This window comes from Papilio machaon, chromosome 20 (genome assembly GCF_912999745.1).
Source record: "Papilio machaon chromosome 20, ilPapMach1.1, whole genome shotgun sequence".
Classification (NCBI taxonomy): domain Eukaryota; kingdom Metazoa; phylum Arthropoda; class Insecta; order Lepidoptera; family Papilionidae; genus Papilio; species Papilio machaon.
In genome coordinates this window covers 5,601,761-5,619,494 of record NC_060005.1, presented here as the reverse complement: position 1 = coordinate 5,619,494, position 17,734 = coordinate 5,601,761, and the positions used below count along the sequence as shown (strand labels likewise).

Here is a 17,734-nt window from a genome sequence, read left to right as displayed (position 1 = left end):
TTATTACAAGGGAATGTTCTTCCAAACTATGTTCGAATTCTATTCTACATTCCATCTAGATCAGTTGAGACGTTCAGGAGATTGCTTCTAGAAACATCCATTCGAACATATAAACTTTCTCATTTATATAAGTAAAACTAAATGAAAATTGGTTTATTAATTTTATTTATATGCATAGACGTAGAACTAAACGTAAAATTTGTTTTTCATTGTATATTTATATATAATCGAGTCCGCTGTAATCGGATTATCGAGTAACGTTTGTTGCTCGAGTAAATCTCCCGACTACACTCAGAGGTAATTACAGAAACGATTACGTAACGAAGACGAAAACCTCTTGAAAGAGGATCGCCCTAAATCACAGATGGCTAATGGCTTCATTTCTCCTTATAGACCATAAATATTTTCCTCAATGATTTTCCTTTTTTTTTTCTCTGCAGATTAGGTCCATAGCGAATTGCAATATTGCATATATTTTAAAACAAATTCCAATTGTTATTCTGTGTTGTTCTGTTAGTTTATTAATATGTTATACATAAAAACCTAGTAGCCCATGTATTCCTCCAGACTATGTTCTACAATCTATGTCAAATTTCATCTAGATCTGTTTAGCCGTTCTCTAGATACCTTCCAACAAGCATCCATCCATCAATACTGTTGCGACGACATCGCAACTATGGCTTCTAGAATGTTCAACTTTATGTGTGTATATGTCTAATGTGTTTAACACTATCCCGTACCTCACGCTCGTAATAATAATCATTTATAATTAATTGGTAAGATTAAAGTGCATCTGTCTGTCCCAACTATTAATATAACAAATCATTTTGTATCTGTGATATCAACGCAATTAGGATTAACAACTGTTTGTACGAAAACGTATTTTTTAACATAAAAAATAATTTAGACATGAAATTCAAAGTTAAGCCAGGTCAAAGCTTATATATATAAGAAATATATATAAGAAAGTACTCCTATATATAAGAATCCTATATATAAGAAAGTACTCTGTGGCTTATAACTAGCAAGTAGCGACATCTGTTGTTTGAAAATGCATAACTTTTTCAATTATTGTTCTTTAAATATAGATGTCGTTTTAGGCAAAGTTATTGTACTTTCAAAACCCTTAAATTATGTTTTCTCTTTTCTTATTACGTTCATAATATGATATTTCTAATTTTAAATTGTACGTTTTGAAAAAATTATCTTGCTTAATTTTTGAATAATTTCAAGTTTCAACTTGCAACAACTGGCAACAATGGTCGGGTATTCCCTTTTTATATAGATAATGATAATGTTTCGCTGAAGTGGTACAGTGGTGCTTATTGATATTAAATACTTTGTCACTCTATCTGTTTAGTCGCTTCATAGTTAGCCAACGCTTGTAGGTTATTGTATTGTGTAGTCTTATATTTAGTGGACTTGTTTTAATTTGTTTGTTACTTCGATATCAAGCTTGTGAATCAAAGCAAAGAATTGAAGTAAATCGATTGAACCTTCATTTGAATAAATATGCGCAAGGCTTTTTGTGCATCTCAAGTGAATGTGAGTATAAAAGTGTTTATTGATCAAGGTGTAAAGGATAGGAAGTTTTCGCTATTAAATTATGTAAGACTCAGCAAACAAGTAATAATAATATAATGGAACAATACTAATATAGTGCTAAATAATCTTAATCTCTTGTTTATGTTGTTCGATCACATCACTAAAGGCTAATTAAAAATTAATTAACTTACTGGTATAGTATCTGTATTATTAAGTAACTACATATTTAGTTAAAGTATTTGTTTATTTAAGCGCCTATATAAGGGGTGTATTGAAAATATTATCCACTACTAACAAATATTAATTTTGTTGCAGATTTAAAAATGGAAACTTTTAAATTTTCTTCGACAAGTAAACCAACTCAACGTGATTTTGATCATTTTTCTGGTCGCATCTTCTACGGCGTTTACAAGGATGCGGAATTTCTTCGCCATAGTAACAATATAGAAACGATTCTGTCGAAAGGCTATGAACTTCGACACAAGCTGAAGACTGTTGCTCCAGGCCAAGTTGTCATGATTGATGGAGTGGAGTTGGAGAAAAAGTAAGTGTGCGTTTGTTGATTACAATCACTAGTTTCATATTAAAGCCTACATTATAAGCTACGGTAGTGGCCACACATTACGTTATAAAAAAAAATAACAAACTGCAAAAACATTAGTTCTATCCTTAATACTATACAATTTAAATTCCTTTTACAATATTTTTGATAAAAAAATATTTAAGAGTATAGTGGCCGTCATGTATGGATATGACCCTATTTAATATAAGACTCACATATTATCGTAAATTATGTTTTGACGAAAAGTTTACTATTTCCTTCCAGTACACCATTACTAGTCAAAAGGACAGGAGATAAAGTGAATATTGAAAACTATGAATTTACTATAAACCGTCTAACTGGCTTGGTAGCAGCGTACACGTTCGATAACCGCAAAAGATTTCCCGCAGTGCAGTCTAGCGAAGCCCTCGCGTTAGGATTAAAATGGGATAATGGCAACACTAAAAATTGCAAACTCTATCTGTCAGCTGTCAGTGGAACAGAACATTTTTACGATCAATTCGAATACTGGCCGTTGATATGTGCATTAAGGAAATTGCAAAAGAAAAAAATCACCCCAGAACTGGTTATAAAAATTGCAAAGATTAAAAATAATAATAATGTAACATTAGGAAAGGATTTAATGAACAATCGGGCGACGTTGTTCCAACTTTGGATGTATTTTCCAGACGCATCTTTGACTGAGTTGTCAGAATTACTAAAAACAGTTCCAGGTGACTTACAAAAATGTTTCCAACTGTGACTGTAAGTTACACTTCTAAAGCCAAACACCTTTACTGCCTGCCTGCATTTGACCGCAACTTCGTCTGGGCGGAATTTAAAAAAATCTAGTAATAAATATAGCTTATATCACCTGGGGATAATGTAGCTTCCCAACAGTGAAAGATTTTCTTTAAATTGATTCAGTAGTTTCGTAGCCTATTTAATGTAAACAAACAAATCTTTCCTCTTTATAACATTGCTATACGCAACAGTCACTGTATGTTAGCGACTACACTAATAGCTAAGGTTTCCATATTGTTATTTTTAATTTAAAGCACAAACATTTTGCATTTTTATTATATCGACGCTGGAAAGCATAAACGCTGTAACCTTTGAAATCGCGAATATGTTTTTCACACGTTAATTATTTCAACCATTATCAAACGATAATGATTTTATTATAGGTTAGCACAAACTACACAACATTGCTAAATACCGCATGCTTGTAGGCGTATCAGCTCACGAGTTATCATTTTTTGGCTCTCCTGTAAAGTTCATACTTTCGGGGTTACAGCGTTTATGCTTTCCAGTGTCGATATATTCACTTTTGTATGACTGTTATTTTATAACCTAAATAAAAAAATAAATCATCAGATCCTGCGTTTTTCTTTAATTCTGTTACTTCGATCTCAATTAACCATAAAAAGCAATCATGAACCTATTTATTTCATCTACTTTGACTATAATAAGTGTAATACAACAACTAAAACTAATAATTGGTAAATAAAAGTAAAACTACAAATTATTTTAAAGCATTTTTTATTAATTTCAAAAATATCTAATATATAAGCACACAGCGCTACTAAATTCAAAATATACTATGACAAAAATACACAAGACATCCGATAGTGAAATGCAAGTGGACATTTATCTATATTTTATTGTACAATGCAATAACTTTGTAATTTATACTAATATACTATAGCATTTTATTCAGATATAACCCTTTTAGTAATCTATTTATCTAACTACTTAAAAACTAATATTTTTACAATATGTATGGACAGTTTTTCCGCTCTTTACACTACGACAATCATATTTAGAATTTAATTAATTTAATTATAATGTTTAGAATTAATCGATTTTATTATGGCGTATAGAATCGTTCAGATTGTATATACTCTATTATACTGTTTAACAAACTTTTCTGCTTTGTAAACTACTTTCTGAGCTTTCCCGATTTATGGTAAGTTCATGGGAAGAGAAAAGTCAATGTATTCTACCAAAAATGTACACTTGGATGCATATTAGTTGAATTATTTTCATTGTAACTATACTATTACAATAAAATAGTACAGTGCAAAACAAAACTCTTTAACATGTTTAATGATGACTGGTGAGTTCAATTTCAAACAAAAATATGGTAGTGGCATGGAAAGTTTTTTTTTTTTTTGGTTGTTTGTAACCATTAAATTCTATTACAAATGTATCAAAATTAAATTAAAGTTATGCGAAAAAAATTACAAGAAACAACATTTAAAGGAGTGACTATAATCACATTTAAATTTTAGAAATTAATAAATTAAAACTCGAAGCATTTAACATGTTAAATTTCATTGGCTGTCCTGAAGGACTCTGAAGAGTAATACAATCCAATACGATGCAAAAATAAATCATTTCTAAAAAACATCAAATCATCCTGAATCACACAGTCAGTCGTTACTTCAACCAAGCCCGGCTTGACTGAAAATACATCTTCAAAAAAAAAAAACATCAAAATCACAGACAAAAATCGGTGTAACGGGCGGAATTCACACAAATCAGCGTCATATATTTATTATATAAAATAGACAGTAAATGTTACTAAGAAAAAAAAAACCCAGAATAAACTAAAACAAAGACTAGTCATTGATATTTTATGCAATGATTATATTAATATGTCAAATTAAATTCACTAAATGTTGGTTTCTGAGAGCAAAATCTCTGTATAAAACATATCAATTGAAGATTCAAACTGAGATTTTTGTGTCCGAAACCAACGGTAAAAATTATATGGACTTAATAGACTAAATTGTATTGATAAACTCTTTGTTTATAGTAACCGTGGAACTCCACTGCGGTGAAACTTATAATGATCTTTCAGTTTCTGTTTTCTCATAGTAAATTAAAGGGATGCAGATATGTGATAATGCAATTGTCACTACATTGAAGTTTGATGACTAAAGACTTCATTTATTGTGTGGTAAAACACATTTTATCTGTCTACGAACACAGTTTTACAACATTTCAATGATTTTTTTTAAATTCAATAGAGACCTTGTATTCAAATTAAAAAACAATATTTTCATAACAAATATTGAACAATTTCTGTACATGTCGCTGCACTTTGACTTGAAGAAATTATTCCAAATGTAATGAAACTACGTAATTTGTGCATGTTACGAAAAGTTTAAAAACACTACGCCATAAAAACTACTTGGACTTCTTACATATGACAATAGTTTTGATAGGTGTCAGATATTTTGGCGCCATGTCCAAATGTCATTGATGGTCGGTTACTTTTAGCGTATAAAAATATTAATCTGTCATTTGAAGCAATTCGTTACATTACCAAAATATTTAGGGTGTGTTCCGATATACACTGCGACCACTGTAGAATGTGACGTCAATTCAGTATACTGTGAAGCCGTTCCTTTATAGCCAGTTGTACTGGTTACGATTTAAAACGGAACGCAATCTCGTATACTGTCAGCCGCATTTTTTGACGCAACATTCAAATGAGTGTATTCAAGTTTTCTAGTACATAAAAAAAACTGTTTTGGAGTACTGTCAAAATTAAAAATATTTTAATTAATATTAATTATAAATTGAATTTATAATGTAATAAAAATAAGTACTTTTTCATAAAAAAGAATATGTTTTTCATTATCAACACAGTCTAATAAGGTTAATTTTTGCAATTCTTCCATTGTTTTATTTATTAATCCAAAATAATTACAGAACTTTAACATTTTCTGATTAAAGTAGCTTTGTTTATAAGATGTCAGGCACTCGGGTGGTTTTGACTGATCACGTGATCAAAGTACTGCGAGTACCTTACCTCGAAAACCCCAGTGCTCACAGTAGAATATGGCGGCGATTTATGACGTCATATATTTCCCTAGGGTACTGCGGCAGTATACTGGCAGTCCATAACGGAACGAATATTTCTACAGTGATAGCGCTGTGCAGTGCTCGCAGTGTATATCGGAACATACCCTTAATAGGACGAAATCGTTTCTTATCAATGTCCTTATTGACATATTCTGTTTATTATTTTTTCTAGTATAAGAGATACAGAGCAGTTTTTTATCGCAAAAAAAATTGACCTATAAATAATTAAAACAAAGCGTAATTTTACTTTACACGTCTTTTTTACGCTTTTTTTGATAAAAAAAAGTATAATAAAAACTTGTTTTAATCATATAAAGCTTAATTTTATTTGGGATAAAAAATCTGTTTTACTCTCCGCTTTAAACTGTAAACAGACCCTTAGGAATTGAATGCCAAAATGTAGAGGACTGGAGTTGCAACATTGAAAATATTTAATCATTAAAAGCTGTGTTTAATTTGAAGGTTGTCAAATGTGGGAATAAACAAAAACCATAGACTAAGGAGTTTATTTTTAAATGGCAAGGTTCTTAAGTTTATAATTTCAATGCGTTATGATGGTGGAGTGAAGGCATTGTGGGACGACATGTCTGTAGGGCAGCCTGTAGTTCTTGACTGTGCGTGCAGCGAGACACTTCAGAGATGTGTACTGTAAGGGATTGACTATAGAGGAGAGACTTTGTTGACTCGCTTTGAGGATCTCTTCGGGCGTCTCTCCTTCGTAGTTGACTGTGTCAATGTGCGCTCCGTGCGCTAGGAGTGCACGAACTACGCCCTTTGGACATGGGTTGAGCTGAAATACATATATCATCACACATAAATTCGCTGAAATGGCGAAATGACCGCTGCTTAGATATCTGCAATTGCAGATGCATTGCCTACTTTTAATCGACGGAGGTGACGCACAGAGATGTTTCTCCTTTCTATGCATCCTCCATTAAATTCACTTCCCCTTCTTTATAAGAAGGTGGACAGTGAAAGCGTACTTAAATTAAGCTTCCGGTACCACACTCACGAAACATGGGATTACTTCCACTTCAAGTCTGTATTCTGTGTGGTCATGGTATTTCACCGGACGTGGTCCATTTGTGCAACAGATTTTGGCGTTGTCTCTGGCGTCTACAATTGTTGAATTGTATTTATTTTATATGTGTATTGTATTATGTTCTTTTATATATTGATGGTACGATAAATATACTTTATAATTTAATAATACAATTTTAACAATCTTTTATATGTATTTGCTAGGCAGCTTTTATTTTGCAGTGACCTACTGCAATAATGAAAATGTGACGAAAACATTGATATAAATATTTATAAAGACCTTATAAATCGACCTAGCAAAGTATAAACCAATGAAGTTTTTGACATTTACTGAACAGACAGTAAAATATATTTCTTATGTATTTATGTTTGCGTGTGTGAGGTCATTACCTTGCAGGCTAAATGCAGGGGCGTATTGCCGTCAGCGTCGCGTGCGTCCGGCGCGGCGCCCAGTCGCAGCATGAGGGCGACGAGGGCGCCGCAGCAGGGCTGGGCGTCGCCGGGCGCCGGGAGCCAGGCGCCGGAGCCGCCACGTGACCGGGCGCCCTCCGCCGAGCACGCTATGTGCAGCGCGGAACGACCTTGACGTACCTAATGGCAACATTATCTTGTCAGAGGATAGAAAAGTTACGCATCTAGTTACAAGTACTGTCGTTAAATAGTAAAGTATAAATTTACCTCTCTTATTTTAATCATATAATATTAACTACAAATATAGACCAGGATATCAGATCAGATAAGCATAAGTCAAACTAAATTATGAGAGCACACTAGCGCCCTACTTACAATATCAAAAAAGTGTCGTAAAATCATTTTCGTACTGTATCCAGAAATTCTTGTTTGACTATAGAAGTAAGGTTAGAATCTGCGGAAATCTAAATTAGTTCTGAATCATTTTTTGCCTATAACACAAATCTGCCTCAAATTTTTATCATGTGATCACTCACCTTAATATCTAACTTAACAAGTGAGTAGACAGCCTTTTCAATGTTCCTCCTATCTTGCTCCGAGCAGTCGTTGTGGTCGAGCAGCCGCGCGCAGAGAGCGGCGAGATGCAGCGAGATGACGAGGACGCGCTGCAACGTGCCGAGCGTCTGCTCGCGGTCGAGGCTGAGCCGCGACTGAAGCAGGGCACTGCCGCGCTCGATCTCACTCAACGTCTTCTTGAACACCGGCTCTATGTCCTCGAACAGCACCGGCGGTACTATACGACCTGACAATTAACCGGTACTTCACATATATTTCTATATACTAGATATCGCTTCGAGTCCATCCGCACAGAGTAAAAAAAAAACTTAATAATTTGTTCTACATTTGTGCTGAATTTCATCAAGTTCTTATTTTTTTTTTGTGACTGAGTCACTGTCTGCCTTGAGGAGGCATTTACAGTTTCACCGGACTTGAGGTGGCCGGGCGCAGATGGCGCTTAGCCTAAACCTCGTCATCAAGATCTGTTTAATCGTTTTAGATACTTCTAACAAACATCCATCCAAACTTTAGCATTTATAATATTAATAAGAAGTAAGATATCGTTGTATAGTAGGTACGACAGTAAATGAACAATTTTTCTCAATAATTTATCTTCACCTCATTATTCTAAGTGAGCTGTTCGGAGCTTGATCAATTCAGGGGTGGTTAGAACATAGTCAACGCTGGCCCAGTGCAGGTTTATTGCCTTCACAAAGATATTTAAATTTCTTCTCTTATAATATTGTCACACTAAATATATACAGAGGGAGGACACATAAGGACTCTTTATTTTAATATCATAAGGTGGCAAACGATCTAACGGCTTCCTGGATCGCAATAGCGAGGCAACCGTTGTCCATAGACATCCGCAAATGCAGATGCGTTGCCTACCTTTTATCAACGGAGAAGGGGACGCACAGAAAGAGTATATTTCCCCTTCCTATGCGTCTCCTCTTCCCCCAAATCCACTTCCCCTTTCCATCCTTTTCTAATAAGAAAAAGAAAGCCACACTCATCAGACTGTACGTGAAATTGCTTACACTTGACGCCTGTCTTCTGTGTGGTCGTGGTATTGCACCGAGCGAGGCCCATTCGTGCACCCAACAAATATTGTTGTTGCGGGATCTATCACTGTTTGACTGTGAGTGCACACACACAGTAAGGGTGAGATATTACCTCGTAGCGGCGGTCTCGCGCGCTCTGCGAGCATGTAGGAGAAGAGCTCTGCGAAGCTGTAGAGACTGGACTGTGTGAGAGGTGAGAGCGGCGGCAGCACTGCGCGCTGCATGTCGAGCGCGTGGTGCCACAGCTGACGGCAGCGAGCGAAACGTCCCGCGTCCGCGTACACCGCGCCCCTGTACCGCACGTAGTACGATGTGTCGGGGTGCGCCGGACCTATTACCACAAAACATTCTTTTCCTGAACTGTTATATACTATTTTTCAAATATCTTAACGGCTCAAGGTCATGCAAGCTTCACATTCCCCCGTTTCATCAAGAATTGTGTTCTGCATAACGACATGTACAAATTACCGAGCAGCCTAGATATTTGAAAAGTATTATACATCATCATATAGTTCTATAAACTTATTAAACACTAGTGGGAAAGTGGAAGTGATTATAGGAAGTAGGAAATCATACTAAGGCATATAAAATTACATAAAAGATACGATGACTTTTGTGTTTTTCCACCAAGTTAGATAATACGAATTCGCACAGAAAAAAGCGTCAGCGTTAATCCACATAGATTTTATATTTTCAAAGTATTTAAAGAGATGCGGATTTTTTTTTCACACTGTATCATTTACCGCGTGTTTTATGTGAATTCGATAAACATTTAAATTTAACCACTGACCTAATATTCGTTCTCTAATGACTAAAGCTTGCATCCTCATGGCGTCGGGGTCTGCGAGGATCTCCTCGAGCTGCTGAGCGTCGCTGGGCTCCACCGCGTAGTCGTACGCCTCTATGCGGGGTATGTCCTTCGGCTTTGGTATCGGATCGCTACCGTCCGCTGGGAATCTGAAAACATTTTCAAATAGATTAAATCATAAATCAAAGATTAAAGTACATTTCAAATTTGCCATCTCGATCTATTTTTGCTTATCCGTGGTATTTTTAATATTTTCAATTTAAAATTAACTGATCTAAAGATTACAATAACAATCAACGATCACAAAACATTAATAACTATTAGAATAATATTATTACTCCTAGATTCTAAGAATTGATCGATCTTAAAGATCGAATATTGATTTCGGGCGTAAGACAACCAGTTTATATTGCTGTAACCAAGACTGTCTTGATGATTGCGTACCATCTTGCAATAAAAAACACATACCTATCATCCATAGCTCGTTTCCACAACGCCAGTGCTCCGACCATGTCACGTTTCTTATCCACATAGGTAGCTCCGAGCAACTCAAGGGCATCTATCCTCTGCTGCCGGCTGACCAGACCCTGCTCCGCGCTGATCAGGTGCTCCACTATATGTGTGTGACCTGTCACTGACGCGGCAAGCAGGGGTGTCATACCTACGAGGTAAAATCAACATTAATGGTCAAAAAAAAATCTCTAAGTTTCAAATAAAAATGTTCATGAACCCGCATTAAATCAGCTCACCGTAAGAATCAACGTCCATTGTAGCGCCGTGACCCAGCAGCATCTTGAGTATATGCAACGAGCCGCTCTCCGCGCAGTCGTGCAGCGCAGTATTTCCTTTCACACTCTTTCTGTTCACGTCCGCGTTCAGAGAGAGTAAATACTTGGCGATCCTGATGTGTCCCTTGTAGCAGGCGATCATCAGACACGTGTGGCCGTGGCGATTCGCTATTTCTATGTCTAAAATGCAATACAATATGTTGAAGTTTTTTGAACCAACTTTGTTCCATATTAGATATGGTCCATTATTGGGTAATTCACCTCTAGATTGTTTTTGTATGAGTGCACATGTTTACTTACCATCGTGAATTCTATGATTTCTAGAATTTCAATCGTAATGTTTTTGTGCGATTATTGATACATATTTTGTGAAATCGTGGTACTTCAATCAAGACATCACAAGTAACATCAATGGTTGGCACTACTTCGGATCTCTTGTGTTGTTGACAAGTCAAAAAATTACTTACGTCAGGTATCTAGGCTAGCAGTTTACAATTCAATCAACATTTAAAAGTAGTACTAACCAGCACCATTCTCCACTAGGAACTTGACGATGTCATAATGACCATCAAAACATGCTGCTCGTAGGGGCGTGCTGTGTGTGCGCGTTGTGGAATTGACATTGGCCCCGGCGCGCACCAGCAATCGCACCAGCGGCATGTGGCCGGCCGCTGCCGCACACCACAGCGGTGGCGCGCCCTCTATCGTCTCGCCATCAAATGTCACTACAAAACAAAAAAATGAAATCTCATAAGTTCTGATGTAGATATTAATCTTATTTAACTTGCGTTAATGAATTTTTCATTTTTTATTTAAATTATTTATAAGTAGGGTTGCCAGGTCGCCAAACCTATTAATCGGACAGACCAGCCAGTTTGGCCGGACATTTGGGTAGAAAGGTCGGACACCCTATATTCTTTAGGATTTTGTCTCAATAGGGACACTCTCGTTTAGGAAATGTTAAAAGCCTAACAAAAGTCGGACAACTCGGACACCGTTTAATTTTGGCCGGAGACGCAATCAAAAAGCCTACCTATGTCCGGCTTTATCCGGATGCCTGGCAATGCTATTTATAAGTATAATTCGCAGTTACAATTGTTAGTTCCTGTTGCGTCAATTTGGCACTTATCCATTTAACACCTTTCTGAAATGGTAACGTCGACAAAAATATACACACTCGTAAACACATACGGTAATTACAAATACTTTCATGTTCTCTAGAATCGTTCATAAAAATATTCCTAGAATGTTCTAGAACTGGGGAGAAAGAAATGAATCAAGGTCGAGTTATCCGTTTATTACATTGGGTATCAAGAATCGAAATACGCGTATATAAAATGTTGTTATCCCTTTCTTTTTTAAAAAGAGAATTAGAGGGTTAGCAATATGCTACATTGTGACAATAATATTGAATTGCTAAACTACATGAAGAAAAAAAATTATAACCGGAGCCTTATCAAAATTTACGGGATTTAAAACGTGCAGTGAATCCAATGTGAAACATATTTATGCCTTCATTTGGATAATGTGATAATCATGTTTTGCTATTTTACCATTACTTAAATTAAGAAAAAACAAACTGAAAAGGCATTTTCTCCAAGCATTACGCACTGAGTCGATAAAACATTATCCGTAATAAAATTACGTCTTGACCGAGATAAATTTAGCGGCGACGCAAAAACATATCATCAATTTTAGAGCACTACATCGGCGAAAGCGTGAAGTAAATTAACATTTAATATTTACATTTTTGGTAATATGAAAAAACGTAACGATTTTTGATTATTATTTTGATTAAAGATTTTTTTAAATATAAGTTTTAGATTGGTCAAGTAGATCATTGCGAGAAATTTGCTTAAATTTAAAAATGTGTTCTAGAGTTTACTGTGATGAGAACGATATGCCTGGACTATCGAATTGAAACACACACGTAAATGAATAAAAATGTAGGCAGTCGACATTTAAATACAAAGTTTTCAACACAAAAATACGAATATCCTTGCAATATTTGAGTACAAGTCCTACTTCGCACTGAGATGTACTACATCATTAGATGGGAATTCCACTGCACAAATTACTTCAACTGTTTAACTTTAAAACAATTGCCAATCGTCTCCACGGTACATCTATTGTTCGATATCAACATAAAGCCAGCTACTCACGCTTGGAGTTTGCTACAAACAGCTACAATTACCAAACACGTGCCGAAAGCCGATCACAAATATCCAACACCCATTCACACTTGGATAACATGCTAGTTTATTCTAGATTGGCAAGATCATTATTCAAAATCCTTTGATTTGGTAGAAAAACCGAAACCGACGCCGATCACTGGCTCAAACAGCGAACACCAAACAAAAACAGGCAAACACCAATCCACTCATTCATGTTTCTCGTTTGGTATTTGCTGTTTGGCATTGTTTGCCAAGCGTGAGGAGTCGACTTAAGCTTGTCAACAACAGTTGTTTCTCTATAATTAGAATTAATTACGTTGACGATCTCTGCCTACAGTGATTGGCATAAAAAATATGTGAAGTATAATCTCGGCCATTCAATGGTGTGGTTCAACTAATTCACATGCATTTAATTATTATAAACCAATGTAATAAGACTCGTCTCGATTGATCAGGTGAAAAAGAAAACTAAAAATACTTATAAGAAAATTTATGAGGCGAACTAAAAAAACGTCAACTTTTATAAACGTCTAATTATTTAGGCAAATTTTTCTCTCTAATAACCATGTAAATTTTCGACTATAAAGCTTATTGTTCATTCGACTTATCGTGGGGCATTCACTCATCGTCAACGTATTTCCATCGTTCGGTAGCCGCGAAGCGCTACCAGAGTCTAATGAGGCATGACCTTTAGTCTTATTCCACTATATATATATATATCTGTAATATTACCTGAACCGGGCTGCTCTATGTCCGCTTTACATCTCTCTATGAGGTACTCTGCGACGTCGTAGTGTCCGTTCCTGCAGGCGATGACGAGAGGCGTGGCGCCGCCAACCTTGGCGCCAACGAGCATATTTAGCTCGCTCGCTGATTGCCAACTGTGCAGGTAAACCTGGAACAAGGAAATTAGAACATGTTAATAATCATTATAATCAGCCAACACATAAGATTATAACTGTTACAATCGTAGGCCTTTTATTCCTTGGGCTTTTTTAACTTGAAGTATGCCGAAAGCATAACTATATCCCTTAGCTTAAGATATACTTTAAGTCGGGCTTGCAACGAACAAAACCTCACGGTGGCCGTCAACAGTAAGAGAGGATATCTGATAGGAACGGAAGCTCCTCAGATTTAAAAGAGTCTTTTTAAACCATCATTTTTATCATCTGCATGGATAAAGGACCAAGCATACAGATGCATCAGTTTCTATATGGTGATTTTTTTCAACCTCATCAGACAAGATCATACTAGCTTTCTAAAATCTAACCTTGTATCTATTTTTTTGTCAAAAACAGACGGGTATCGTATGAACAATACTGCAGGCGTTTTACAGTGTCGCAATACATTGCCGCGCGGTACCGACTTGTTGCCTAACCGGTGCTGTTACGCCGCTTGGGGTTTCACTTTTGCTTAGTGCACATGTCGATACAAAATATATATGAACTAATTTTAGATAAAGATTATTATAAAAACAAAGGTAACAAAATCCTATCTCCCTTGGATCGGTGTTTTCCTTATGATTTCCCAATTAACTTCTAAGTAAATGATTACTAAAGATTAAATAGTGGAAATAATCCTACCCCATTCCGTCTAGCAATATGTAATCTGTACATTTCATTCTAATTTATTTACAAGGCCAAACATTCCTTCAAGCTAATAACAAAGTCATTATACGTAATCTTTGCAAAACTACAGATAATTTTTTACCGTCATCCGAAATCATAAGAAACATCGAAAAAAATACATTAGTAATTTTTATTAACCAACAGTTTGTTAACCTTTCACTGTTACACCAAAACGAATTACATAATTTGACCGATGCTTGTTTTTTTTGCGTTTCTTTGCGCAGACATATGTCTTACATAATGTTGAGGTCTGTGGAACGATTTGTTGAGGTCTGTAGGTCACCAATGTCTTAATAAAATAAAAAAGGGAAATAAAAAAGACTATCGATGCAGTAACCATAGTTTTTAGCAAGAGTTTTAACATAAAAAAAATAACCAACATCAAAGGGTTTAAAATTATGTCATAAAATATTATCAATATCATAAATGCGAATATTTGGATGGATGGATGAATGTTTATGAGGAATGTAATATCTCCAGAACGGTTCAACGAATCTGGATGAAATTTTGCAAGAATATACCTATAGAACATAGTCTGGAAGAACTCATATGGTACTAATTAAGTTTTTAATTCCGCGCGGACCGAATCGCGAGCCACAGCTAGTTATAATATAAATACCAAGAAGCACTATGAATGATAAATATAAGATTACATGCGTAGAAAATAATATATAAAACGGCTTCTTTGCTCAGCATTTCTTCGCTTGGCAAACGACACGGTTGCTATCATCACTTCTGTTACTTCGAAAAATTGCAACAACCCTGTGATTCAAGAATTTAATCAATGACTGATAGGGTTGTCACAAAAAGCGTATCTAAAATATATTATCTGATGTACTCCCATCATTAATGTAAGCTCGTGTAGTTCTTAAGTTACCATGTGCATATAGTCTTTCATTCTATTTGAAAAAAAAAAGAAAGACAACAATATTGTAAACTCTAAGAACGGACGCCACAACAAAGTTGATTCGTTTGTACAAGGGAACAAATATCATTTGTGTTAACTCTTGATGCGGCGTGCATTTAGAAAGTTGTACGTCCAATGCAACCTTTGACGCCATCACTTTACATAATTACTTCCTCTATGTAACACCTTTATATAATCAAATAAACTCTACGACTAAACCTGTTAATGTCCCAAACATATCAACAATAATCTTACTAATATTATAAATGCGAATGTTTAGATAGATGGGATGGATGAATGGATGTTTGTTTGAAGGTATCTCGAGAACGGCTGAACGGGTTTAAATGAAATTTGGTACAGATGTAGAACATAGTCTGAAAGAACACATAGGCTACTTATAAAGATTATTTTTAATACCGCGCATACTGAGTCGCGGGCGACAGCTAACTTAAAATAATCTATAACAGACAAAGAATCTCTAAAAGATCATGAAAAAAAATTACGTTAAATTCCATAAGAGAGAAGACTTTAAACGATGATAAATACCATATATCAGAAAAACAACACTTTCCAGCAATCAAACTACAATTTCCGTGTCTTTCTTTACAAGGCGCACTTATAATACGTATAATTGTAGTTTACTGCACATTTAGTCACGTTTAACCGTTTAACTGCCGGTAAATGTTTAAATGAAATTAATTGTAATTACAAGGTGAAATTGTACATTGCTGAGACATCATACAACTTCAAAAGTTCATCACGTACCGAGTTATTGTGCAGAAGGCAACTGTTGATCGTCTACAAGAACTATTGTTATAACAAATAGATAGCACAACACTTTTAGAAATGAAAACAAAGTTTTACAAAGATAATGACAGGGATGACAATATGTTCTATAAAGAGATTTTGGTCTTAGAAATCCATGATTAGATTAGATTATCCGTTATTAAATATTTCCTGCGTCTTATAAAACCCGGCAATCGCTGTTTTGCTATAAACTTTATCTACTATATTAAATAATGTCCGAAAAATTTAAAAAAATGTCAGGGGTGGATAACTCTTATCACTTAGGGGTATGAAAAATAGATAGAAGCCGATTCTCAGACCTACTGAATATGTATATAAAATTTAATAAAAATCCGTCAAGCCGTTTCGGAGGAGTATGGTAACATTGTTATACGAGAGTTTTATATATAAGATACTGGCTGTCGCCCGCGACTCCGTCCGCGCGCAGTTAAAAAAAATGAAAAATAGATGTTGGCCGATTCTCAGACCTACTGAATATGCTCACAAAATTTCATGAGAATCGGTCAAGCCGTTTCGGAGGAGTACGGGAACGAAAACTGTGACACGAGAATTTTATATATTAGACTAGCGACCCGCCCCGGCTTCGCACGGGTGCAATGCAAAATATACCTACTACAGAATAAATGCACAATTTATTTAAGGTACTTAAATGGATAAGGATTAATGCTGTATTGTTTAAAATCACTTCGTAAAAGAATAAAAATGGTTATGCTGGGTTATCCCTAAGAGATAGACATATACCATCGCGGACTTTTTTGTTGAACTTTTTAAGGTGAACAATACTGTAGTACATTATTTTGGTCTATCTCGTAGGGTTCAGCCAGCGTTTGCAATATAAGCGCAAAAAAACGTGCTTATTTACGACATCACATTAGAAAACTTTAAATTTATCAGTGTTTCTCTACTATATTATGCATTTATTATACATACAAACCTTCCTTAAGAATCACTCTATCTATTAAAAAAAACCGCGTCAAAATCCGTTGCGTAGTTTTAAAGATCTAAGCATACATACGGACATACAGCGAAAGCGACTTTGTTTTATACTATGTATTGATATATTCATTCCTAAATAATAAAGTCAACAAAATTACTAAAAACTATAAAAAGAAATTGTGAAATTTGATATAAATATTAAAGACAAAAAATCTGGCATGTAAAAATCATAAACATAAAAAAGCAAACATAAACCGTACGTACCGTATTCCCAAAAAGTTATACTACCACTTACCAAGTTTCCGAGAGTAATGCGCACTTCAGAGACAATGAGGGTATCAATATAACGAGTTAATTCAAGCGCTTTCACAATAAGCATTGTTACTGGAGCAATGACTCGAAACCCTGCCCCAGGTTCAATGCCGATAACTAAACCACTAATTAACTAAGGTCGTTTTACACAATTTTATTATACTATTTGCAAACCCAACAGGATCTATTATACATAAATTTTATATAATATAATGTAAAAATTAATTAAACACCAATAAAATGAAATATTCGAATAATAAGGTCGTACGTTCGAATCACAGGGCCAACTTACATTTAAAATATATGATTAGATTTTAGTTAATTTTATTTTAAAGAAA

General features: G+C 35.2%; 2 protein-coding genes across 3 annotated transcripts in view; one reads left to right on the top strand and one right to left on the bottom strand.

The window, feature by feature from the left end:
• Nucleotides 1–1,354: 1,354 nt before the first annotated feature.
• Nucleotides 1,355–2,983, top strand: LOC106711467. Its single transcript, XM_014503784.2, has 3 exons — nucleotides 1,355–1,545; nucleotides 1,861–2,089; nucleotides 2,372–2,983. The coding sequence occupies exons 2-3, from the start codon at nucleotides 1,869–1,871 to the stop codon at nucleotides 2,847–2,849; spliced, it is 699 nt and encodes a 232-aa protein (XP_014359270.2). The 5' UTR covers nucleotides 1,355–1,545; nucleotides 1,861–1,868; the 3' UTR covers nucleotides 2,850–2,983.
• Nucleotides 2,984–6,310: 3,327 nt separating this feature from the next.
• Nucleotides 6,311–17,734, bottom strand: part of LOC106711547 (protein fem-1 homolog CG6966) — a 58,260-nt gene continuing 46,836 nt past the window's right edge. The window contains exons 2-10 of one of the 2 annotated variants that reach the window (XM_045682774.1): nucleotides 13,539–13,701; nucleotides 11,157–11,357; nucleotides 10,594–10,812; nucleotides 10,313–10,505; nucleotides 9,827–9,993; nucleotides 9,149–9,367; nucleotides 7,951–8,216; nucleotides 7,394–7,594; nucleotides 6,311–6,752 (exon numbers count right to left, since the gene is read on the bottom strand). In XM_045682774.1, coding sequence (XP_045538730.1) covers nucleotides 6,504–6,752; nucleotides 7,394–7,594; nucleotides 7,951–8,216; nucleotides 9,149–9,367; nucleotides 9,827–9,993; nucleotides 10,313–10,505; nucleotides 10,594–10,812; nucleotides 11,157–11,357; nucleotides 13,539–13,701 — 1,878 coding nt within the window. In that variant the 3' untranslated portion in view covers nucleotides 6,311–6,503. The remainder of the gene's footprint in view (nucleotides 6,753–7,393; nucleotides 7,595–7,950; nucleotides 8,217–9,148; nucleotides 9,368–9,826; nucleotides 9,994–10,312; nucleotides 10,506–10,593; nucleotides 10,813–11,156; nucleotides 11,358–13,538; nucleotides 13,702–17,734) is intronic. The other variant, XM_045682775.1, reaches the window with a different exon arrangement.

Excerpts from the sequence above, each read along its gene's own strand:
- LOC106711467 (XM_014503784.2), top strand. The coding sequence starts at position 1,869 with ATGGAAACTTTTAAATTTTCTTCGACAAGTAAACCAACTCAACGTGAT. Across the intron at positions 2,090-2,371 it reads GGAGTGGAGTTGGAGAAAAA|TACACCATTACTAGTCAAAA; the intron begins GTAAGTGTGCGT and ends ATTTCCTTCCAG.